Source organism: Myripristis murdjan, chromosome 5, assembly GCF_902150065.1.
Source record: "Myripristis murdjan chromosome 5, fMyrMur1.1, whole genome shotgun sequence".
NCBI lineage: Eukaryota > Metazoa > Chordata > Actinopteri > Holocentriformes > Holocentridae > Myripristis > Myripristis murdjan.
The window spans coordinates 10,354,846-10,381,104 of NC_043984.1; the positions used below are offsets into that span (position 1 = coordinate 10,354,846).

At 41.1% G+C, this 26,259-nt stretch overlaps 2 protein-coding genes and 1 long non-coding RNA gene across 4 annotated transcripts in view; all 3 read left to right on the forward strand.

Annotated features, from left to right (window-relative positions):
* pik3c2b (phosphatidylinositol-4-phosphate 3-kinase, catalytic subunit type 2 beta) overlaps positions 1-6,567 on the forward strand; it is a 71,223-nt gene extending 64,656 nt beyond the window's left edge. The window contains exons 30-34 of one of the 2 annotated variants that reach the window (XM_030051960.1): positions 49-133; positions 1,247-1,353; positions 1,463-1,591; positions 2,011-2,228; positions 6,556-6,567. In XM_030051960.1, the coding sequence (XP_029907820.1) occupies positions 49-133; positions 1,247-1,353; positions 1,463-1,591; positions 2,011-2,202 (513 nt within the window). In that variant the 3' untranslated portion in view covers positions 2,203-2,228; positions 6,556-6,567. Of the gene's footprint in view, positions 1-48; positions 134-1,246; positions 1,354-1,462; positions 1,592-2,010; positions 6,475-6,555 lie in introns of those variants that run through there. The other variant, XM_030051959.1, reaches the window with a different exon arrangement.
* Positions 6,568-9,028: 2,461 nt separating this feature from the next.
* Positions 9,029-19,181, forward strand: ppp1r15b (protein phosphatase 1, regulatory subunit 15B). Its single transcript, XM_030051356.1, has 2 exons — positions 9,029-11,904; positions 16,393-19,181. The coding sequence occupies exons 1-2, from the start codon at positions 9,907-9,909 to the stop codon at positions 16,603-16,605; spliced, it is 2,211 nt and encodes a 736-aa protein (XP_029907216.1). The 5' UTR covers positions 9,029-9,906; the 3' UTR covers positions 16,606-19,181.
* A 1,555-nt stretch (positions 19,182-20,736) lies between these two features.
* On the forward strand, positions 20,737-21,331 carry LOC115359542 (uncharacterized). Its single transcript, XR_003928252.1, has 2 exons — positions 20,737-20,775; positions 20,924-21,331. It is a non-coding gene; the product is annotated as an uncharacterized LOC115359542 (long non-coding RNA).
* The last annotated feature ends 4,928 nt before the right edge of the window (positions 21,332-26,259 follow it).

A 26,259-nucleotide genomic window follows, 5' to 3' on the forward strand; every position in this document is an offset into this window, starting at 1 on the left:
ATGAATCCCTTTATTATGTAGAACTAAACCCCCTGTGCCTCTCCTCAGTGTGACCTCATCTACACTTTCTTCCACCCTCTGCCAAGAGACGAGAGACCAGGGACTGTGGTCAACACCCTGCAGAAACCAGCTGGTACACACACATACACACACACACACACACACACACACACACACAGACACTTACATTTACCCTCACAGGGTTCGAAGTCCATTGTGTCTTTGCCAGCAGTCAGTGCTCTGCAGGCTTCATGACCGGAATGGAATCAGCCCAATCAGGGTCTAGCATTTGATCAAGCTTTCAGTACACTTTCCATACTCAAACACACACACACACACTCACAGACACACACACGCACAGACGCGCACGCACACACACACACACACACACACACACACACACACACACACATCTAACCTTAAAAATCCACTGTTTACATAACGTGGGAACATTCTGTCCATTTACCCTGGACAGAGTGGTGTTTAATGATTACAAGTGCAGTGCAGACAAACAACTTGAACAAACTCAATGATTATCATTCCTTTACTGCAGCACGTCCTAATGCTGACAGCGACTGATACAGAAAAGACTTACTTTCCTGGAACATGATTTAACCTACAAGGCTGAAAGCTATCTTCAATTAATATTTTTGTGTTAAGACACCAAAATTATAACCTCTGATGTAAGGTAATTTGCAGAGAAATGAACGAATCTTGCATATCATGCAACTTCCTATATGCACGATGTACAAACAATTCAGTCATGATGATGGAGCACCTATCGGACTTCCTGAATGTGCAAAATCAAGCAATATCACACTGTCTGATAAAACAGTCTTAGGAAGAAATAAAACGTGCCTGTGAAGCACTGTGACCTCGTAGGCACAAGATAATCTGCAGAAGTGGATTCAGGCAGTTATGTTTAAGAATGTTAGCTGGGGGAAAGTTCACCTCAGTGGCAGGAGGCTAACAGTTAGCATTTGGAGCATCCAGCCAGTATCCAGCACTCAGTAACAATGAGAGGAAGATAGACCCACTACTGTCCTACACAACAGCTGGGGGGAAGAGAAATAATATCACATTTTTCATGATGGGTGAACGTTCCCTTTAAGGATCACGATTATACTAGTACCACGATAAGACAATCAGTCAGTGTGCAGATGTGCATAAGACTTTTACATTTTAAATTCTTGCTCCAAACTGACAGCTGAGTAACTGAGGTGTTATGTCTTGTCTCTTTTCCCAGAAATGACCTGGTCTCCAGTTTCAGGGAAGGAGCTCGGCGAGGTCAAACTCTCCATTTCCTACAAGAGTGACAAACTCTTCATCATGGTCATGCACATCCGAGGCCTGGTCAGTTTGTGTGTAGTGTGTGAGTGTTGAACAGTGGTCATTTATTCCCTGATGCCGTATGCAAGGGCACATAAATGCATGTACGCTTGTGTGTGTGTGTTCTCTGCAGCAACCCCTGCAGGATGGAACAGACCCAGACCCCTACGTCAAACTCTACCTCCTCCCAGACCCGCAGAAGACCAGCAAGAGGAAGACCAAGGCGGCACGACGGACCTGCAACCCCACCTACAACGAGATGGTAAACTATAGGAAATAAAATGCCATCTGAACAAGGGATTGATTCATATTGAATAATGAAAGCAAATGCTATTACTGACATTTGTGGACGGAAGTTACAGATAGCCAATATTTAGTTCAAATATTCAGTCTTTAAACCTTCGAAACCCAGGAACCCTTGGGGTGTGTGTGTGTGTGTGTGTTTGGACATGTTTGATATCAGTGGCACAATATTTACCTCCTCCTCTCTCCTTTTCTCTCACTATTTTGCTTTCTCCTCCTCCCATTGTCTTTCACTCAAATTCCCTTCTTTCCGCTTTCTCGCTGCATCTCATTTTCCTCTCTCTTCTTCTTCCTCTTCCTCCTCTTCCTCTCCCATCACATCCCACCCTTCCCCATCTTTCACTTGCCGCCTTTGCCAAACTCCGCTATGCCACCCAGCTGGTGTACGAGCGTATCCCACTGGGCGACCTGGATCAGAGGGTGATCCACCTTCGGGTGCTGGGCGACGGGGCCTTCTGGGAGAACACCTTATTGGGAGAGACCTACATCGCCCTCAAGAAGCTGGTACCTGGCCAGCACTGGGTGGACTGGCACCAACTGGGCACAGCGGGCACAGAGTCCACTCGCTGATGGAGACAAGATAGCTGGAGGGAAATGTGTGTGTGTCCTCACAAGGATGGAAAGTTGAGGACAACAAAAAATGTGACAGCTTGGCCAATCCTTACGTCTTCAAGGGACTAGTTTGAGTTAAAGCTTTGGTTTAAGGTTAAAGGTGCTACATGTACCATGTTAACATGGATAAATCATTGCATTACATTCATTTTGAGACATAAGTGTAATTAGACCATCGCTAAAAAGATTGGCAGCCACAATCTTGCTCCACTTGCACTGGAACTACATAGTCTCAACTTTACATTGGCTTACCAGGATTTGCTGTAATCAAGGACTGTTGGGGCTTTCCACTGAACTCAGAACTGTGTATTTTAAAATACACTTTTTCATTTCTAACCACTGATACTGTGTAATACTCTGCATCTATAATATGCATCAGGGTTTTTAACAGCCAAGTCAAGCTCCTGTCGAATACTGTAAAACTTCAGTTAAAAGCAGAGTCAGTCAAGTCAAAACAGTTTTGATATGTCAGGCTATTATCCAACCAGTTTTAACACCTATAATATTATACAACTGTACAATTGAATAAAACATAATAACCAATTATTTTGCACAGAGATGTCAGCACTCAGATGTGCCTAAGTGTGCTCTTGAGTGCATGTAGATTCTGTTCTTACCAAAGAACAAATCTCAAATAAGAAAACGTGAGTGAAACTGCATAAGTGGGTTTTAAGAAGTTTTGTCTAAAGACCGGTTGGTGAATGAGGCCCGTAGTTTTTCTCCCTCTTGCAGGCGTCCATGTCATTTGTAATCGAACACATTCAGCACGGAGTTGGGAAGCTCCAACTCGGAAGTCAGAACATCTGGCACACAGTGGAAAGCTCCATGTGGTTGGCTCTTATCCTTCTTGCTCAAAAGTAGGGTCAAGTAGCAACATCCTCTTTACAGGAAATGTGGTCATAATTATGATTTACACACAATGTTACAAGTAGCATCTTTTAAGCTGCACTAGGCATGGTTTTTACATAAAAATACTGTCATGTCGTAAGTCAGTGGAGCAGCAACAGAGAAGAGTATCCCCCATAGATTGACTGTGTTTGCCCAAATCAAACTGTGGCCAGGGACACTTTGACTGTAAAAGGAGACTGACTGCACTCAGTCAGTTTACCCTGTGAAACCTGAGCAAATTTATTTCTTTCAGAAATTGGAGAAGCACAAAATTACTGGAACATTAAGTTAAATTAGAAAATAGTTCCCAAAAAACAGAAAATTACCAGGAAGTTAGCTGAACCTTTGCACAAAAAACACAAGATAAAAAAAAATAACCAGAAAACTATATAATCATTAAAATGATATAGTTAAAAGTCAAATCAGTAAAACTGGACTGACGTCAAAATTCTTGTAATCTCAGTGTCTCTGCCATGGCGTCAGTATGGTCACTGTTTGGAAATCTTCTCCACACCCAGCATTAATAATTGAGTGAACACTCCATGGCCATCACCACCTCCACTCCCATCACATATGAAGAGGCAGACATTTATTTCTCTGTCCTCACCTCACAGGGCTTCTGGGTGATGAAGTCTAATTCAGCTAACTAATTCAAACAGTCTCCGCTGCCACTTGATGCCACAGAATTGTGGAATTGCCTAGTGTAGCTTTTAGGTTAGGATTAGGATTGGGTTTAAGGTTAAAGTTAAGTTAGGGTTTGGAAATGAATTTCAGTCAATATGAGGTTAGTAATACAAAACTAATGGTGTGTATGTATACATTTCTTTATTGAGTTTTACCTTATGTCCTCGACTGTTCACTCAGATACAACAAAAAGAAGAAGAACCCCTCATTCTGGGTCGGTGGGGAAAATGCTTCTCTACAGTTTCTACCACTTTTTAAAAGCATTACTGTCCAGATAATCGAAGCCTTTCCTAAGTTTAGCATGGGTCTCAGTCCAGTGTCGTCGAGTCCGTCCACAAACCCAGCAAGAAAGGACTTTAAATAACTAGCCAGCCTTAGGAAGTCCATTCTCTTTTTTAAGTTATTTTTTTTTTCAAATGTTATTTCTCATTTGGATGTTAATACAGCTCAATTTTGAGCTTGGTTTGGTGTGTGACACTGATTTGTTTAATTTAATTTAATTTTAGTTTGTTTTTACTCTTGTGCTCATTGCCCAAATGTGTTGACATAGTGGTGATATGTGGATTTGGACAGAATGAGTCTTTCAGAGTTGAAAGAGTGACATTATGGTTGTTTTTATACTAATGTAGGTTAATAAACTACCTACCTATAACCTGCCTATGGTATGGGATGACCGCTACAGCCCACAGAAAGCAGAGACTCTTTTGTGGCGTTCTATGACTTACGTTGCTTTTATCGTCTTTGCTGGTGGTCGTAGCCGATCTTTAGTTTAGTGCTTGGCTGTGTAAAATGTACTGCTGCAACTCTCTCTCTGTCCTGAGGGAAAACTCATTTGAGTAGAGTCAGAGTAGGTGTTGCAAACACACATCACACCTTGTTTTGTGTTTTCAGCACAAAAAAAACCTGGTATGAAGAGGAGATGTTTCACTTGTGTATATACGGCAGCTTTAGCATATTTGTTGCTATTAATGAGTAGCTGTTGTGCTAAAGTTGTGTACAGTGTAAACTTATTTAGCAACTGACGCTGATGGTCGATGTCTACCCAAGTACATGGATTGCGTTGTTCCTCTACTTTTAGCATTTCAAATGTAGCGCTGTACATTGAAACTAACCAAGATGTAGAATATTTTTCTTATATCATCGGGAGAATATGAAGAAGCTGAGATGCTTATTTGTGGATTTGGTTTCATATCAATGCTTTAAGTATTATCCCTTTGCATGAGTGCTTCTTGTTCGTATGTGTGGGTGTGTCTGGGAAAGATGGAGAGAGAATACACTGATTCTCAAATCCTGAAAGTGCATGCAGTGCTGTTTTGGTATCAGTTAAAACACCTTTGTTCCCTTTCACTCTGCATTTTGAACTTATATTGAGAGTCATAAAAGTGTGATGCAAAAATCGGAGGAGCAGAAATCTTTATGATTGCTGTTGTGTATACATGACAGGAAAAAAAAATCTAACTCGGATTCCTCTCCAAGTTTTTGCAAGATTACTGTTGCAACTTGATTTGGTTTTGGCCTCAAGGCATGACTCACTGATTGGATGATACATCATGTTTTTGATGTGCCGGGTTTAGTTTTTGGCAGGTTATGCAACTCTAGAACTGACTTGTCCTCTCCTAATGCAAACAATAACAGCTTCCAGATTAGAAAAGCTGCTTGTGTTGTTTGACTCACAGTCAAATGTCAAAATGTGAAATTTGACTGGTAGTCAAAATATGCAAACTGAGGCTTGGTTACTGAGAAGCACCAGTAAATGTTTTTATCACACTGGTGTCTTTAACGATAAATGGTCGCCTTGTACCAGCACGCTCTGCAGAGGAATCACATTATCCTGATAGCTTGAAGCTTTTTAATTCCCCATGTTTGACTCATTGGAGCACAGACTAACCGTTCTTACACTTTGTTCCTATTTTAAATCACGTTGCTTTCGTTAGAATTTTTATCCCTCTCAAGAATGCTTTCTGACAGTTGTGATTTCACAGCCATTCTGGGTTAATCATACGTCAAGGAGCACTGGAAATTCATGGCAAAGTTAACAGCTTTTTCCAAGTGGAAAACGTTTGGAGTTTTGTTTTGCAATGAAATTAAAGCCTCAGTGTCAGTTTTTTGGCAAAGTTAGCATAGGGACATAAGTTTGGTTTTTCAGAATCAAGCTCCTGTGATTTTTCGGTTAATGCCTCCTTTCCTTTTAGAAAAAAAAGTGTTTTGATCATATATAGATATCTCTGAGCTATAGTTTAATACCTAAAATAGTTGAAGGATCAAATTGTGTCCAGAGACCACTTGTCATGTACTTCACAGATCAGTAGTATGGCTTTTGGAAATAACACGAGATGGAAAGGAGTCAAGGGCAGGGAGCTATTTGGAGTGACTGAGAGCTGGCCAGAGAGTCAGAGAAAGTTTGAGGTAGCAAAAGGAAGGGATTTGAACCCTCACCCCCTTTGAGAAACTGAGAAAAGGGGATGGAATGTAAGTTCAAAATGAACTGGATCTTATGTACTGTACATATGACTGAATATGAATATGTGATTTGATTTCTCCAATTCAGCATAGTTTTATCCTACTTTTTATTTAGATTCAAAAGAAAGGCTGTATTGTGTACCTTTAATTTTTGAACATGTTTTGTAATATTATTTGAACTACAAAATAAACTTGAATTTAAATGCTCAGTGTGTGTGATTAAAGGCTGTTTGTTGTCCAACCAGTTTGATGATCATGGAGCTGGAGCCAGTGGGTAAGCTGGGAGGACTGGACTCTCACACTCCATGGGCTGCAAACCTCCCCGACACAACACTGTCATCAAAGCTGTGATCACTCACTGAATGTTCAGAGGAAATTCACTTTATCTCCTGGCAGTATGGAAACAAAATGGCTGCTTTGGCCAATGAAGGTGACGTATTTTTGTCCCAAAGCTCGCAATTTTTAAATTTGCATTTTATATAGTTTTTCTATTTTTGTATATTTTCATATTTTTTTCTAAAATTGATGTATATTTATGTTAAAATTTTTATTTTCATTTTTTCTTTTACTCATGACTTGTAAAAGAAAAAAGACAATGTTTTATATGATCTATATATCTATATCTATCTATCTATATAGATAGATAGATAGATAGATAGATAGATATGGATATGTTTTAAATTTTAGTTTAAAGGCTCATTTGTTTATTATATTTTTTATTTTATTTTATTTTTTGACTAGATTTGAAGTATTGTTTGGAGTTAAAAAAATAAAGCCCACCTGTCAGCTCATACGTTTCAAAGGTTTAAAGAGGCCACATGGCTCAGTGGTAATATTAATCCAAAACATTATTTTCAAATCAGCTACAAGGCACTAACTTCATAGAGGAGTAAACTGAAAAGTACTTCCTACCAAAAGTTAAGAAAAATAATAGCCAGAAAAAAAATCCTAAAAGAGAGGTCAGCATAAAAACAACTGTATAAAGTTGCTAAAAGTGCTTTAAGCCAGTCTGACCAAGAGGGTTAGGGTTGTTTTTGCCTGATTCTCTGTGTTTAAAGCACCATGAGGGGAACTGTAACATCAAATACTGCTGCTGGTGCACTGAGGCGTCCTGTAGTCCTATCCTCTCCACGTATGCCTCACTGCACTCAACTTGCTCTCCATTTTTAGCCCAGAGAGTCAACAAGTAACTTAAACCAACTGCTTTGCATGGCACATAGGCACATATAATCAGGGAGGTTAAAACCACCGCAACTCTGTTCAATCACCTCAAATTTGTAACACTTCTAGGCTGATACAGTAGTTTAAATGATGGAAACTGTCAGTGCAGCCTACATCATGCTCGGTAGTGTCAAAGTGATAGAGGGGTAGAACGGCAGGATGGTTTTCTTGTGTGGTCTCAGCTCTCTGTGCTGGTCCTCAGTTACAGCAATGGCTGACAGGGGCCTGAAAGGTGAGACGTGTGCAACAGAGGGGAGGGAAGGGAAAGAAGAAGTGGTCAACAACATCACTTGCCCGTTAGCTTTTGGTACTCTGGAGAAAGTTGTTATTTTGTCCTCCAACGTGTAGGAGTTCAATGAAGAAAACAAACGATGCCAAAGTCCAGCAATCTACTTCCCTCTCTGTGGTGGCTACAGAGTGATACAGGAAGTACAGAAGTTAAAGTCCAATTTTTCAAAATGTGTGAACTATCCCCTTAGAGACCAACCATCAGACACTGTCTATGCAGTCTATTGTACACACTATACATTCTCTATGATTTGATGGTATAAATGGCAGAACTGTGGTTGTTCTGTTTTGAAGTGAAGTGCTGCTCTCCTTTATGTTTAATGCTGTGCAGAGAAAGAGGATCATGTCTACTTTATGACTGCATTGTAGTCCAGCACAACTCACAGTTACAATGATTCTAAAATAAAGCAGACTCTCCATAGAACTGGCAAATTTGACTATCTCTACCAGTTTCAATCAAAATGAGTCTCACCTGTGCTGCAGCTGTAACCACACCCCTCTGGAGATTTGAGTGGTGTGGTCAGTAGGCTTTGCTACTAAATCATCATAATTTAACTGGTAAAAATGCAAGAATTACAGACAGTTGGCCCAATCAATCCAAGCCCTGATGAATCTGATGCACATCTGTTTCAGGAGGGGTTTTAAAAACGACTGAGGCCTTGAGATCACTTGGAGGGGGCCTTTGAGTTGAATAAAACAACAATGCTTCAAAATCCTTAAGTAACTGCACCTCCCTGCTGGGTTTTGCAAAATGCTTAATATTCAGCAGTAGGCCTACAGCTGTACAGGCACAAAGGACTCAAAACACTTGATGAAATCAATGATTTAAAAATAAGTTATACGTGAAATTAGAGATTCTGCCTATTTTATTAGTGAGACCATTTGTGTTGAAAGCACAGGCTCTCTCTCATTTAATCAGATTTAGTTTTATTTTCAGTTGTATTTTATTTTTATTGTTATTTATTTGGGATTTATTTATTTAATTTTACATTTTAATTTATTTTATTTTATTTCAGTTAGGCAGACTGTGTCCTCTATACAGCTTCATTTGAAGAGTGTGTGTGTGTGTGTGTGTGTGTGTGTGTGTGTGTGTGTGTGTGTGTGTGTGTGTGTGTGTGTGTGTGTGTGTGTGTGCGCGCGCGCGCGCAGGGGCTCCGTGAGAAAGGCCATGTTGATAAGCACATGGCTTGTTAAAGGTGGGAGGACCCGTTATGCAAGCCAAAGTGCGCCACACGGGTTGTGTTACACGCTTCCTTCCAGGCGGTAACACAGCGACGCTCCCTGCCGTGCACTTTACACAACCAAAAGCTCTTTGGCGACCGTCCCTTAAGTTTCTGATGAAATCCTTAACCGAAAGCAGCGGAAAACCCACAGGAGGAAACGACACGAATCAAAAGATCTACTTTGAGAGAAAAGGCCACGCAAAACGATTCAAACACGAGGCGTCAGTTTGACAGTTTTAGTTCCAGTAAATAAACGAGCTTTTTGGATCCGTCGTCGTTTTTCTGGACGTATTGTCTCTGCGGTTCGACTGCTTCTGCTAAGCTAACATATTAGCATCACCAGCTAGCGTTGGAAGAAAAGGGAACCTCCAGCCGCCACCGGCGTTTTAACCGAGATAAAGGGAATAAAATGGCTCGTCTTTCATTGTCTGGCCTGGACTTTTCCTTAAACGACGATTCGAGTGTGCTTTCCCTTCTTTGCTATACTATTGTGGTTCCCGTTTGTACGAGGCTCGCTACAAGGAAGAAGTTCAGTCACCATTCTCAGCAATATGTCCCCGGTTTGAACGCCGCGACAGGCGCCCTTATCATGGACGATGATATTCACTGGATCCCCTCCAGCAGAGCTAACTGGTATGCCTGGCAGTCAGAGTAAATATGGATAACTGATATACACAGACGCTTTCATGTGGAAATGGACAGTACTTTGAACTGCTTCAAGTATTAACCAAACCTGTATACTCAGCACCCTTGTTCTGCTATTTGACAGCTGTCAAATTGGCGCTAGCTAGCTAAATTAACTTGCAGTTGCATAGCACCAAGAATTGAGTTGGCGAAGTTGGCCATTTAAATTAATATATCTATTTTTGCATTATTTGCGTTGGACAAAGTGTGCAAAATGTTCAGTAATATCAGTGACGAGAGACATATGTCTGAGGGGCAAAGCCCAGCCTCTCCGACTAGTCACGGAGTTACCTCCTCCGGGCTTGTCAACCAGGAAAACTCGTGGATTGGCTTACTCTCCGTGGTATCCAGGCCTGCGCTGGCATTTTTGCAAAAATACCTGCCAGTGCCATCTCGGAGCCCATCCTTGTCTGACAATGTAGCCGGTTGGGTTAGTGGAGACATAAAGCGTACTTTAGTTGAGGAACGCGGGCTGTTAGGCCAGCTGGACGACATGTTGCCTCACACGCAGCATCCAGCTCCTCGTCTGGCCTGCCTTCAGTACCAGCATGACGGGACCGCCGGCCTCATGGAGACGCGAGGTGCAGGAACTTTTCACTGGCTACCCGCGGATTCGTTAGATATCCAAAACGACGCTGAAGTGGACATGGACATTAGCCAGCAAACTCAGATAGGGTATTTTTCGACCGCCAGGACCTTTCTCAGTCACATTTTGTTGAGTTCAGCGTCAGCTCAGGAAATTAAACACGCCAGTAAAGGCAAGGACTGGCGGAGGAAGGTGGTGGATTCCCCGGTGAAGAGTAGTGGTGTCGGCGGGACGTGGTGGGGCAGCGAGGAAAGCTCTGAGAGCGGGCGGTCGTCAGATTTACTCCGGGGTAAAGAGCGAGCGGTTACAGGCCATCATTGTTCGCAACACTCAGCGACTGGTACAAAAGCCGCCGTTGCCAAAACAACCGAGCTGTTTGTACAGGGCAGCGACAGGGAATCGATGCCAGGAGAAAACGCTGGACAGCGTGGCCACAAAGAGGAGCCTGCTGACAATGGAGGTCTTAATACAACTGAAGTACAGGCAGCCACAGCACACCACCAGCCCAGTATCAGTAGGCACCTGATCAGTGCAGGAGCTGCCACCGCCTGCAGTGAGGTGGCACTTCTGACCCCAGATCAGGACAATGGTTACTCCAGCCTGGAAGAGGAACACAACTGCCAACCTCACATGGTGAAAGACCCCTGTGAGGAGGAACCACAGCAGGTAACTGAATGGAAGGGAGAGAGTGCCACCATGAAGAAAGAAACAGAGGGTGAGATTTGTGAGGAAGGAGAATCTAGAGTATTGGAGGCAGATGAGAGAGAGGCAGGGATGGAGGGCTCTGGTGTCAGTGGATCAGAGAATGAAGAATCACCACCTCAGGAGGGTTCATCAGTGGCCACTACAGTGTTGACTCCTCCCCTGTGCCAGAATAAAGCCATTGCCTACATCATTGGCAGTCCCTGCAGTGATGAAGATGATGATAGTCAGTCAGACACAGAGTCCAGCGAGGATGACGATGGCTTTGACAGTGATGGTTCCTCAGAGTTGTCTGACTCTGTTTATGAAGACGATGATGACGAAGGCTCTGACTCGGACAGCGAGGCAGATTCAGAGACGGAGCGTCTGTGGAACTCGCTGTGCCAAAGCCGGGACCCGTACAACCCCCAAAACTTCACCGCCCGCCTTCACACCAGCAGCACCACCCCGAGGACCATTCCCACCACAGTTGCCACCTCAGCCTCCCCACACTCCACCCCGGCCTCCTCTCCCGACCAGACTCCTTCACCTCTCTCCTCCTCCCCGGCCTCCCCACCCGTCACTTCCTACCCTCTGCAGAGTGACGATGTCTGGGATGATTCCACTTCAGCAAGTGAGGCAGACGAAACCGAGAGCCTCCGCCTGTGGAGGTCTTTCAGCTCCTCCTCAGATCCTTACAGCCCCCTTAATTTCCAGGCCCCTCTGAGGACTTGTAAGCCTACTGAGGCAGGGCCCAGGAGCAGGAGCAAGAAGGCCTCCCAGAGGCCCCCTTGCTCCCCCCATTATACAGCAGCAGCATCACCACCTCAATACAGGAAGGAGGAAGCAGAGGAGAGGCTGGACAGTGGCTTTTCTGAACCCTTGGCCAGTACAATGGCCTCCTCCTCCACCTCCACCACTCTAGGCTTTGTCACAGTGAAAAAGGTATGCTCTTTATTTTCCTTTCTTTTTTCTCCGTTTCTCTACCCCTTTAATTCAATACAATGTATTGCTCCGTATAACCAGCAACATTCTTATGCGTGGTTTATCAAGATAATTTGTATTTGTGTGAAGCCACTTTCATAGATGAACTCTGTCAGAGTAGCCCTTTCATACATAGCACACAATGTGTCAGACGTGGTCACACTTACAGGAAATACTTGTATGTTTTAGGCGAGGGGTAGCTCCTGAGTAGAGTCTGCAGGAGGCAGGACATGATGCAAAAAGTTTGTTGCAGAGATCAGTGTTTTGACAAAGCACTTCAAAGATGGTGGAGGAGGCCACAGATTTATCAGTAATGATGACTGTTTTCATCTGTATCTTTGTGTAAATGAGCCTTTCTCTTCACTGTTGGATCTTTGTATCCTAGCTTTTTGACAGTTGCATGATATAAATGTCATCAACACACCTACTCGCCTGCTGTGCTGCCTCCAGACAGTTTCCTGCTCTATTCACACATGGTGTCAGCAGTACGTTTTGCAGACTTACTACTAAGGATAACAGAGAGCTCATTCGGCTAATGTCGGTATTGTTTTGGAGTTCAGTGCATGTATGAAAGAGGCTTGACAGCACTATTTTTCTAGTGCCGATACTGATTATTATTTATTTAGGACACTGATAACAATAATTACAGAAGATAATCATTTAATCAGAATAATCAGTTTAGATAATCAGAATTTCCCTGGTTTCCAGAATTTCCCTGGTTGGGATCAATAAAGTATATCTATCTATCTATCTATTTGCTGTAAATTTGAAAATTGCAGTATCAAAATTTACAGTATTAGAAATGTGAACAGAAATGTTGCTTTAAATTAACACGTTAAAATAACTTTGTTGTAGTAATTTTAAAAAATGGAAAAAATCAAGAAAAGTAGCAAAAAATGTGAAATTTTAAAGGAGAAAAATCACAAGAAAATGAAATATTTAAAAGTCAGATTCGTGCTGCTGGATCAGATCTCTTGTGTTTAGGCTGCCCTCAGATGCTTTTCACAAGCATTTAATTCCAATAAAACAGAAATGAAAAGTGTTATTATCTGATAAATGACTAAAATGATAAATCTGTTATCAAAATTAGAATCAATTAATCAACCAGTTTTTTCAGCTCTAGTTAAATGAATTACCTCTCCCATAGTAAGTGAGGTACAAATGTTCCTTTTGAACTGAATAATGTATGACTTTGAGTTAATGAGGTTAGAGCTGCTGCTAGACTTGTTAAACCAGGCCGTGAGACTTCCTACTCAAACTTCGATGCAAATCATCTGTCACTCCTAAGAGATTTCTCGTGACGAGATTTAGGACATGTCTTTTTCCCACTGGTCAACATGAGGAAATCATATGACTTAGGTGTGACACAGACAGTATAGAGGCTTCAAAAGACTGATATGACTCATAACAGTACAGGACGCCCATGTTCTGTCCAAGGGTCACTTCCCTGGGCTGTGATGAACCATTAAAAGCATTTACTAGCACGTCAATTCTAAAACAAACAGGATGTGATTTACTTCCTCAGTTACTTTTTACCACAGTGATACCACAAAGGGCTCATGAGACATGTCACCTTGGATTTGATTTATTTAGTTGATTGATAATTTGGATCTCTTTTTGCTCTATTGCTAATCTACCAAGAGATCACATGAAAAATATTTAAATATACAATAATTCATAAATAATTCAACACATAATTGTTGACATGTATTGATCCACAGTGTGCGTGTGTCTGTCTGTCTGTCTGGATATACCCAAACGCCTCGCTCATGTTCTGTGGTAGAGTCATTTCTGATGGTTGCGGGAAGAAATGATGCAAATACAGCGCAACTAAACCCTCCCTGCTGGACAGAGAACATCTGGCAGAGACTTCTCATTGGAGAATGCTTTTTCAAGCCGGAAAATATGCTTCATGTTATACCAAATTGCATCATCCATGGCCAAAACCCTAATTCATCAGAAATATAATATAACAAAAAAAAAAAAAAGTTGTTGTATTTGACTGTATAGATTCAATTATCTTACTCAGTGGCCTTACTCCTTTTAACTTGTGTAATTGACAACAGCCTCTATTCCAGGCTTATGGTGTATCTTAGGGGTGTTCCTTAGTCCTTTCTCAACTATAATCAACTAGTTGTTAGGTCCATACAGAGTTTTAAAATGTTTTAAATTCAACTTCATTGAAAGTCATTAACCAGTCTTAATTATTCGTTGATGAGGTCTTAATTCCAACAACAAAAAAATGTCTTAATTTCATTTGTCCATTAATTATCTACCTGAGTCAGTATTTGTGGTTATGAAACTCTTGGACTACCACTGAACTAATACTACCATTAAACTGACCTGCAACACTAACCTGCTGGGAAAATGAGCCAAATCACAATACTGACCTGTCATACTGACCTGTCCCAAGTTCTGTGGGTCAAAAAAGGTTTAGATTTCTTATAGCAGCTTGCTGTCTAACCTCAATGGAGTAGATGTTATAGCAGGTCATACTATCATCTAATTAACAGCCAATCATATTCCTACCAAAAAATGACCTCTGACCTGAACACTCACATCCAAACTTTCCTGCAAGGCTTTTTGAATAAGGAAGAGATGATTCGTCCAAAAACCAGTCTTGAAATATACTAAAATTTGTCTTAAAGAGGCCTTAAAATGCATTAAATCTAACTTCCTGATTACTGTAGACAGAGCCACATTTTTTGTAAATGCAGCACTGGCAGCACAGCAGGTAATTACTCAAAAAAGACACAAGAGGGTGTAAAGAATAAAAATCAGTCATCAGGGTATAGTGGAACATTGGCTACATGCATTTTATTAAAAAACAACTGATTACACTAGTGGACACGTGGCATGTTATTTTCTTTCTTTTTTTAATTGCAAGAATAACTCAAACAGACTGTTTTCAATATACTAGGGGCTGTTATTTTTCAATCACAGATTGTTAAAAAAAAAAAAAAAAAAAAAGCCGAAGTGATACCTCTTCTCTGAATAGACAAGCTAAGCCAGTGTGCTGCTGTTAGCCAGTGAAAATATAGCGGAGTGGCAACTCTTCACTTTGTTACAGAATCTATGTCAGTGCGCTGCTGTACCTGGAGAGTTTCTCTGCCCTTTGGCTTGTGCGGTGCCGGTGCAGTTGTTAAGTCAAATTCCGCGTTAAAAATAGATTCCGTTTTATTTGGCTAATCTGCATGCTTCACACAAGTCACCCAAATGGCCAATGGATCACTGGTATTTGCAAGCGCTTGTGTTTTTCGCGCTAGGCGATTCATACATTCCACCACCACCTAGCCTACAGCGGATGTGTTGCGGCTGAAAGCCATCCTCTCAGCGTTCAACCAGAAACTATTCGCTGCAGTGATTGGTTAATACCGTTGTCAGTATTTCATGACGTACGGCCCAGTGCCCGCCTAACTCCCTCCGGACAATCCAAGCTAGCATCAACAACAGATTCCTAAAGGAGCCGCAGATTGAATATATCGATGTGCGTTTTTTCCCCCTTTCCTCCTTCATTTGATCTAGGCGGTCGGTGAAAACGTCTAGGCGGTGCGCCTAAGAAATTATAAGGCAGGGAAAACCCTGGTCAGTCAAATTAAACTGTGCTGTGCAGGAACCTTAAGGCCAGAAAAGGAATTACAACTTAAAGATGATTTTATTAAAATGGAAGAAAATGTGACAGAAACCAAGGCAAGTCACTACTGTGGACTGGATTGGCTTCAGCCATGCCCCTCTCTGTTGGACCATAATTCACATCCAAACACTAAAACCTGCCATTTGACTTTGCAACCACAGCAATACAAGTGGGTTTACATCAGGGAGAGGGGCTGAAAGGAGCAGAGAATCTAATACTTGATGGCCCATTTCTCCTTCTGTAGCGATGGGTTTTGGAATTTTAATATCAAGTTGGTTTAAATAATCAAGTTCTCATAGAGATGCCTTAAGCTCTGAAAGATGTGGCTTTCATCTAGGCCTAATAAATCCTCCTTTGATGTTTTTGCTCTACTTTCTTCACAATTCTCTCTAAAGGGAGTTGCTTATTAAGAACTTAGTGGATCTCTTATCATGGTCTGGAAAATGCTGTTATTTTTATCAGGTAGTTGAAATGGTGAGATTGGCCAATAAGCAGTTATTTATTTAGAATATTAATGGGTCGATTATGGTGCACCCTTTAGAAGTTTGATTTGCTTTGTACAATTAGAAAATGGGTGTTTTTCCTGGCTTTTGTTGATTTTTCCAACTCCATAAAGGTCTTCAAAAGTCTTAAATTTCCTTTCATAAACCACACAAATGCTACAGTACAGGACGTCTTTTCAGTTCCACTACCCAAACAGGTAAATTCGGGCAAGTTTTGGCTATAGTTAGGCTAGGCAGGTGGACAAACAGTACCACCACCAAATGCTCCGCTCAACAGTCTTTAAGTCAAGACCTTTCCTCCTCCCTGTCCAGGTTCGTTTCTGTGAGGATGTGGAAGAGTTTTTTGCCAGCTGTGGTGAGGAGGAGGAGGACCGGCGGGGTCCCTGGGAGGAGCTGGCCAGGGATCGATGTCGTTTCCTTCGCCGATGCCAGGAGGTGGAGCAGAGCATCGCCTACTGCCTGCAGCCCCAGCACCGCAGCGTGGTGTACCAGAGGCTGACTGTCCACTATTGTCAGGACGGCTGAGGCACAAGAACAGATACTGATACAGCTGCTTGATTCAGCATATCACAAACCCATGAAACGCAAGTCTCTTTTAAATTCTTGTCAACAGTGACTCATGTCTCATCAGAAATTTTATTATAGCTTATTGCACACATTCTAGAGATGCACCGATCCACTATTTTTCAGTTCCGATCTGATTCCAATACATGAATTTGGTTATCTGCTGATATCTATGCCAGAGGTTTTTTTTTTTTTTTTTTTAAATATCATTATTATTATCATCGTTATTGTTAGTATTATTTGTAAGGGACTAAGGTTACATGAGGTTGTACTAAACCACACAGCACCTCTTGGCCAACTATTAAGGGCTTTTTAGACAGGTGACGAAAATCACATGTGGCTTCACGCTACTGTTGTCACATGCAAAGGGATAAATTACATTGGGCTGACCTGCAGGTCCACATCTTGAATCCAAAACTGCAGCACTACAGCAGGAAAACACCACAGACATTATGTGCCCTGAAAATTTTTTTAATGTCTCATAAATGTACTAAATTTTCCACTAGCCAAGTAAACATTGTAGCCAGCATGTACAAGCACGGATGTGACTTTTTTACAAGGATGAGCCCGTGCCCTGCATTGCTTGCCTTGTGTTGCTGCTCCATTCACCTCATTTGAAAATGAATTTAAGGCAAGGTGATTTTCGTAGCCCATGTAAAAAGCCTTGACTAGCTCAGTCATCTGCAGACTATAATAGTCCAGTGCAAGCTCTGCCTCTACATCCAACTCTTAAATTTCTGGGAGACAAAAAAAAAAATGACTACTGGATATCTTTGTAGAACTGTGTAATTATGTGCTATTGGCTTAAAATTGCATTATTACATTTATAATTCATAAAAAACATCGGACTATGGAATCTGGATCTGTACATGGATCGGTAACATCTGTCCGACATCCTATCAGTGAATTACGTCAGTATCGGCACCCGATACCGATTATTGGATCGGATCGGTCCCAGCTCTTAACACCTCCATATAGACATAACGTGCACCAGGGCAGAAGTGTCTGATAAACTGCTTGAGAGTTGCTTGACACTGTTACCAGTTCCGGTGGTCTCCTCTTTTGTTTCGGTGGTCTTCTTTGTGAGAGCATGGACTGGCTCCCCACCTGTTTGTTTTTGCTGCTCTCTGTTTTGAATTTTGTGGAGTAATTTTGTGATTCAGGGCAACTACATGATTGCAAAAACAACTAATGGTAAGTATTGACTTCAGAAATATTGGTTGTTTGAAGGGCTTAACTTGTGGTTACACTGTGAGGAAGAACCCTTGTTAAGTTGAGAGCAAATCCCAGTCTTCAAGATGAAAGCTGTATTGGGACTAAAGCCGAGGGATTTCTTTTTTTTTTATTGTACTTTTAGTGGTGTTCCTTCTCCCACAAAACAGCCACAAACACAGTGATTGAATTCAGCATTTTCAGTCTGTCATCTCAATTTAGCAGAATGCCAAACTACAGTTTCAACTATTAAGATACTTAACACCTCCCCATGTGCTTTTGCAGAGTAAAATCAGTTAACAGATTTTTTTTCCCTCCAAGGCCAAGCCCCAATTTGAATGTTGAGTCTTCAGCAACTCAGAAACTTGTGTTGAGGATCCAGGTGTTTTGGAAGACTGCTAATGCCAAGCTTAGTATTTGGAGTGCTGTCAGACAGCCAAAACCTCTGTGATATCAGATTTTACCTCCAAAGCCAAAGATAGCTGATCTTTTATACAGTCCATTAAGTGTTTGAACCTACCTAAGTTGAGAAGGAGGGGAGCAGTATCGTTTCTTCACGCTAAATGCACTAAATGTTCACAAAGTATAAATATTGAAATTAGGTTGATTTGCATGGATTCAGCCAGAAGTAGAAAAGTTACTCCAACTGTCCAGATAATTGCATAATCACTGATAATCAATAATGATTCTTCTTGAGTGTTGTACCTCTGGGTAATATATCTGAGAATGAAAACTGTGCTATTACAAAATAATTCCCTTTCTATTCATACAGAACCAACAGGCACCCATAAGGTATTTTTACCTAGTCTGGCTTATGATTCTATTTCCAGGGTGAAGTAATGCATAATGGTCTTAAGGGAAATTATCTTCATAATCCTGATTAAGTCCTGACTGTCTTGGAGACTCTTTTCCTGTTTTCTGATCCCAGAGGCCACAATCAGTGCATCTGTCCAATTGTGTGAAACTGTCGGAAAAGGGCGTTTTTAGATGAACAGTGTTTACCCGACAGAGGTAAACTCCTTGATGCCTGCATAGTGCTATAACTGGCCTCTTACCTTCATGTGGCTCAAGGATTTATTCTGGACTATAAGAGACACATGACCTTTGAACCTGATCTCAGAAGAAAAGATGTCCAAGATGCACTTGGATCTAGGGAGAAACAAAAAAGGACACATACTGTACCTTCGGTGTTATTTTAGTTGGTACAATTAACTAAATCCATTTTATTTTTGTAATGCATCGTTTGGCGGGTTAGTTCTGCTCAACCATTTCCTCACAACAAAACTGAATGACTATTCTATTGAAATAAAATCAATATTTAATGACGACTGAGTTCTTTTTTATGTTCATTTTGTTTATTATGAAACACATTCGACAGTAATTTGCTCAGGAACATTAAGCTGATCATTGAGGCCATGATGATACATGTTTTATTTACAGCCATCCCTCTAATCAAGATGGATCACAATGAGGATTGAAGATTAAGGATTGAGTCAGAAGCAGAATATTATAAGGTGGGTGTTCATTCAAATTCAAATTTGAAAATTGAGGGATTTTGCTTATATGTGATGAAATCTTTAATGATTTACAAAATGGCTTGTTGCAGTGTAAAATGTGGGGAGACTGCAGTAAATGGGCCAAACATTCAAAATCACTGGTATGGTTCTTTAAACTTTGGAGAATGACGTCCTGTCCGGTATATTGGAAGCAAGTATACCCTGGATGCCCTGCACCAACCATGGGGATGTCACTGTTAACTTGTCCTAAAGAGGAAAGGTCATAGTGAACAGACATGGTCAATAAAGAACAACACCCCAAACGGACAGATACTTGATGTCTGTCCCGTAGAAAGTGAATGCTCCTTTCAGTTTGGTCAGCCCACATTAAATATTAAATAGAAACCCAGGAAGTCATCAAATGGCTTCTCTGTTGGTTACATACAGGACCTGATGCTGCAGTACACTGCAGCAGCAGTAGTTGTCTTAACATTATGTTCAAACTCTGAAAAACTTGAACTATTTGAATTCAAGACTTCAAAAAGTCCTCAAGTAACAGGTTTCTGAACAGCTGGGCTGCATGGCCTTTATTTGTCTGCTGTGGTTTCTCCTGCTCATTTTAGTTTCTTTAATTTATGTTCAGAAATATGCAAATTCTGACATTTGTTCATGTTGATGTTTATTTTTAAATTGGTATGAAAAATAATGTACATTTAGCTTTTTCATTTTAGAGGATGTCTGTCTCCTGTCTGTGCCATCAGCCAAATCTGTGTGTCAATTCAGCACACAAAGCTGTTCCTCCTCTGTCCTAAATGAATGCAGCTGTCTGTGAGCACTGCAGGTGTGACAGCTCAACAGGATGACCATCATGTCAAAATGCCAGTAAATGATTGAGTACATTTGTGGCATGTTGTCTGACTGGTTTAAGGTGGGTTTTCTGAGGACATGTTTCTATTTTTGAGTGTCTGGGCAACAGGATATCAGCCTGTCTGAAGGTTGCTGATCTGATAGCACTGTGCATTTGGACTGGGAGTTTTGCTGATTAAAACAATGCAAACTCCCAACACTAACAGAAAAGCCAGTCATGTACTGGACAGGCAATGTCTAACATGGCAATGTCTATGCACCAGCAATGTTTGACATTCATATCCCATTTAATAATAGATGTTATAAAGTAATAAGACGTGATAATACATGAACTAATAGGTGTAAGGAAGTTTATTTTTTGTATGCATAACAGTGGAACACAGAATACACTTTAAAATGACCAGGCTATTATGAGTTTTCTTGTTTTTAAGACTGTTAGCTGGGGGTAGTCCACCTCAGTGGCAGGAGGCTAACAGTTAACATTTGGAGCATCCACCCAGTATCCAGTACTCAGTAACAAGGAGAGGAAGATGGCACAGCTGAGCTATCCCTTCAAGTAAGTTTGACATTGGTGGTTGGAGAGAGAAATTTGTCCATGCATGCCTTATAAGAAATGTCCAAAAGAAAAATTCTGCCTTATGTTCCTGAGTATAATTGATTACTAGCAACTACAACTGTACGTCTGTTCTCTGTTCTCTTCCCAGCTGAAAGGATTCAGCAGATTCATCGTTTCCATCTCACTGCAACTTACTGTAGGAAAAGACAGTAAGAAGTGGAATTTTAGGATGCACATATTTACACAATCCGAATTACCAACAAGTCCAAAAGTGAACTTAATGACTTAATCCTGGGTGAGACGGCAGCACAATCAGTTTCACTTTAAAAAAAAAAAAAAAAAAAAAACTTTCACATGACAGAACAAACAATGCATAACAGCAACATAGGGAAAGTCATAGGAGTACAATCGGTACTGCATATTAAATCATAATAAATAAGAATCTAATCTTAGACCAGCAAACAGGAGACAGACCTGCACCTCAGCTCACATGATATTAGGCCTACATTCTCCTCACTGACAATCAATATCCTTAAAAAAAAAAAAAAAAAAAAAAGTCCTGTACTCAAGTAACCAAAGCAATGAGAACAGTAACTGTAGTGTAAATGTAATTACTGACAATGAAAATGTAATCTCTTACATTACCATGATACTGGGAAAAGTAATGTAATTACAGTAATCTGAGTAAAAATAATCTAATTACTCCCAACACTGCTCTTTTGTGACTGTTGGCTGGTTCAGATGCTAACACTGCTTGGGGAATGGTGAATAGGTAAAACTTATTCATAATTCTTCTCCATCAACAACTACTGACTCACTCAATATCTCCCAAAAGCAATCAGAACTTTTTAAAGCTTGAACACAAAAAAACTGTCAACATTGATGTATTAAATGGTAATATAATTTTCTCAAACAAGTATGTTAATAATAAATGATTATACACTCCTTAACAACACACACACATATGTGTTCTCCCCAACTGTATGTCTGTGAACAGAGCCACTTCCTTCCTGCAGCATGTGGAGGAACGTTTCTTCTTTCTACCACCAGGGGGCACCCTAGTCTTTTCTGAGTTCACCCAGGGTGAGGAGAGTGAACGAAGGAATGAATCTCTCAGTGAGCAACAAGCAGGCAGAAGAGGCAGTGTAGAAATCTTCTTTGTACTGAAAGATTTTCAGACTCTGTACTAATATTAGCTGACAAAGAAGCTTCAGAGAAGATTTTAAAGAAGATGTTAAATTTGTTTGCTCTCTCCTTGCTCCCCTCGACTGCAGCGCTGCCTGACCTGCAGCCATCTGCAGGTGGTTGTAGGCAGGGGTGGCCAACCAGTCCAGCATAAAGAGCCAAAAAAAAAACTTGCCAAGAGTCACACTGCACATGCATGCCCATTATCGCCAGCAACAGTGACTTATAAGCTTAATCACCTCGCCAAATAGTTGACAGAGGTCTTCCCTGACCTCGGTTTACTCGGCGGGACACCTGGCAGGCTTTGTTTCCAACAATCCTGTTCAGGCCTGGCTTCTGTTCAGTTGTGGCCACTTGAACTCCTCTACATGTGTGTTTCTGATTCAATCTGATTCAGCAGTGGAAGGATGAGTATATAACTGTGTTTCAGCTGAGTTGTTAATATCTGATATTCTCTATTCAGTGGTGTGCCATGACAACTGCAGAATGCTTCAAACTGTCATTTTCAGGAGTGAGGATAGCAACAACATCTCTGTGGCACAAAATTCTTTAATTTCCTTTTTCCTTTTTCTTTTTCTTTTTTTTTTTCAAGTCATCAAAACACAACAGTGCTGCTGCTTTTGGGAAAACTAATGTGGACGACTTTGTTACAGTGATGGAATACTGGTGTGAAGAAAGTTTGAAGTCTCTGAGAGTTGATTTTCATATCGTGGTGGAATGAATGGAAATGAATGGATCAAAGGGAGGAAAATGATATTGGAGTTTTAAAATACAACTGCTTGCTTTGGGAAATGATTAGCAGAAATGAGACATCTATATTTTTAGTAGATATTACAAAAACATGCAAAATCACAGGTCTTGGATTTCTAATTGGCCCATCAGTGCACATACTTGGAAAATGTATTCTCTTTATGTTGTTATTGGGTCATAAACACCAGTGCAGACTTGCTGCTTGTTTGTATTTCTTTCTGCCAGCCAGTTAATTGAGCTAAAATTGTTCACTGTAATAAAATGTCAGGGTGAATATGAAGATTTCTTTATGGGTGTGAAGACTTTGGCAGATTAACAATTCGGGTCATTACTGATAGCATCATATGCAATCCTGTTCTTAAGTCCATGAGTGAGCTCACCACTGTCACCACAGCTGCTGCTACAAGTTGAAACAAATTCCTTTTTCCGAGTGTGTGCCAGTGTGCACTGACAAAAAACTTCCAAACACTGGAAGTCTTCATGCCTACTTAAATACTTCCTGGAAATAAACAACTCAAATGGTCATTTTGGCTATGTACAAAGAGCACAAGTGTAGGAACTGTCATAAAGCCGCTGTGTTTGGAGTATGAGGTTTGGCTGAGTATAGCAGACTAGATAGCTATATTTATATACCTATAAATATACCTAGCTACCATGCACTTAAAGTTCATGCCCCTTCTCCGCGCTGGTTATTTAAAAGTATTTTGGGCAAGTGTAGGAAATCAGGAAGTATTCTCAGAGAAAAGACATATGGCAAAAAGTAAAACACTGTATTGTTCTATGTTAGTGTGAGATAAAGGTAAATGAGGCATTTTGAAGGAAAGTAGGTAAAACCAAAAAGTAAAGTACAACATCTCATAAAATAATTTCCACCCTGATTGAATTGAAATGATAAATGAGGGATAATGAGGGATTTTGCTTTAAGTAAATTTAAGTGAATAAATGAAGTGTTTAATACCTGATTTGTAGTTCTGCAACTTAGTGTGACATTTGGCATTTCATCACCCATGTAGGTCTACCCCTCCACCCCATCCACCCCTGCTCAATTCTGAAAGTGTGTATGTCTGTGTGTGTGGAGGTGGGGGTGCTTGGCTTGGCTTGTTTTGGCTTGGTGGGGTCATGGAAAAACCCAAGTGCATCAGCTTGCAGGGAGAAATACCTATAGCCTCTGCCGTCAGTGGTGGAACAAGCCAATGTACTGTGGAAAATTAAATTTTAAAGATTTTAAAAATAAATAGATGTACACATAAAAGTTTTCACTGGATAATGCTAGCAAACAAAACCCCACAAAAACCAGCAACTGTATGCCTACCGGAGAACATCATTTGCACTCATTTTGAAATAAACATACGGTTAATATTTGTAACATTTGTATACTGACAGGTGTAGCTATATTCGGGTAGACTTTTGTATTTGTGATGCACAAGTCACTGTATACTGGACACATAATACATCCTCTGATGTAATAGACCTTGGAGTCTCTTTTTCGAAGCCTGTGAACCTGTGAACCCATGAATAGGATCTACCCCAGCCACACAGTATCACTCCTCCCTTCTGCGATTGCATTTCCCCATTTTATCCAGCAACAACAACCCCAATGTTCCTCACAGCAGCTGCAACATCCATCAAGCCTTAAGTGGTCATGCACACAGAAAAATAAAGGTGCCAGCTGGAACTGGAAATACTTTTTAAGAACAATGCCATAGGAGAAGCTTTTCTGGTTCCATACAGAACCTTTCAGACTGTTGTTCTTTAAAAAAAAAAAAAAAACTATCTCTTTAAATGGTTTGAAGGTGCCTCGAAAGAACCCTAAAAATCGATCTCTGAGAATCTCTGATCTCTGGTTCTCCAAAGAAGAGAAGAAAAAAGTACATAGAAATTGCAGTTAATTTTAATTTCTCATATTGCTACTGGAACCAAGCATAATTCTTCCTAGTGGTGCCCTATAAAGACCATTTCTGGTTCCACGCAGTCCCTTTAAAACCACAGTTCAGGCAGAGTGGAGACAGATGGGGCAGAGAGAGGGGAGGACATGCAGTGAAGGGTCAGGGCCAGATTCCAACCCAGGCCTCTGCTGCTGGGTTGGCCTCAGCTGTAAGTGGTACGTGCTCTACATGGTGAACCACCGGGGAGCCCCCAGAGACCACAGCTCTCAAAAGAACCATCTCTTCAAATTGTTCTTCAAAGAATCCCAAAAGGTGCCCCCCAAGACCTATCAAAAGTTCTTCTAAAAACTTTCAAAGAAAGAAAAGTTCTCTAGACAACCATTTTCAAAATAGTTCTTGGTGGAAGCAATTGTTTCAACGAAGAACCCTTGTGAAATGTTTTATTTGTTTATTTGTTTGTGTGTTTTCCAAGTACAGAAATAACCTCTATGAATCAAAAACTTATCATAAAACATACATCACCAAAGATGGCTGTGGAGGTTCTCAGTGATCCAGGTCATGGTTACCCCCATAGAGTTGAATTGAGGGCAGTGGGACTTGTTTGTTTGTAGACTGGCAGACGGGTGGGGAGTCCCAGGTTAAATACCTGGGATGTCCCGCCAGTCTGTCAGCACAGAAGAAGCTTGTTGGATGAGAAGTGAACCATCTTCAAGAATCTACAAACAAGTCCAGTTGCCCTCGATTCAACTCTGTGGGGATACATCACCAAACTATCAGCTTAGAGCTTACATCACTTCAGGGAATCATTAGTGCCGAATCCCCTGATGTGATGTTTCTTAGAAAGGGCTTCCAAACAATTTAGCAGCCATTTTTGTCCGCTCTGTGAAGGGATGAAAACCGCAAGATCAAATATGGATTCACTTAGGCTAGGTTGATGCCCATGCTAGCTCCAATGAACTACAATACACAGTTTTCTAGAAAGGGGGTTTTCAAACTTTTACATATTCTGGATCTACAAGTTGACTTGTATGTAGCCCAAGGATCTCCATTTGAGGAGTTTAACCTAGGGATGCTGATAAAAGAAGACATTTTTATTTGTGCCAAGTATTAAATTGTTTAGATGTCAGAGCTGATTCTGACAAATAGAGTCAAAACAGCGAAGACCCAGGAGTCCTCTCAAGAACCCCTTAGGGACCCCAGACCCACGTTTGAAAACCATGGCTGTTCTAGATCAATCTGTGAACTTCCTGGAGACCTGTAACCCACTTTCACTGGGAATTCTCCTAGCTCACAGCAAAAGCTCAGGCCTCTTTATTAGGCCTATACTTATATCAAGAATCCTCATGCACCCCCACAACATCTTACCTTATTACTGACTGCATTTCTTGTATATTAATAGACAATATCAACTGACAAACTGTGACCCTAGTCTTTTAAAATGCAAAGACAAGCAAACGCACCCACACACAAGTCTGCCACAACACAGGAGCTTGGAGTCCCCCCTCCCCCACACTCCCCCACACTCCCCCATCTCCCCCACGACTCTTGGGGTCTTTAAATAGATCTGTCTGGTCTCTGAGCCGCAGCTGCCAGTGTGTGTCTAGTCAGGAATGACCGATACGGGTTCCTGAGAGCTGATACCTCCACTGGTGGACTGAAGCTA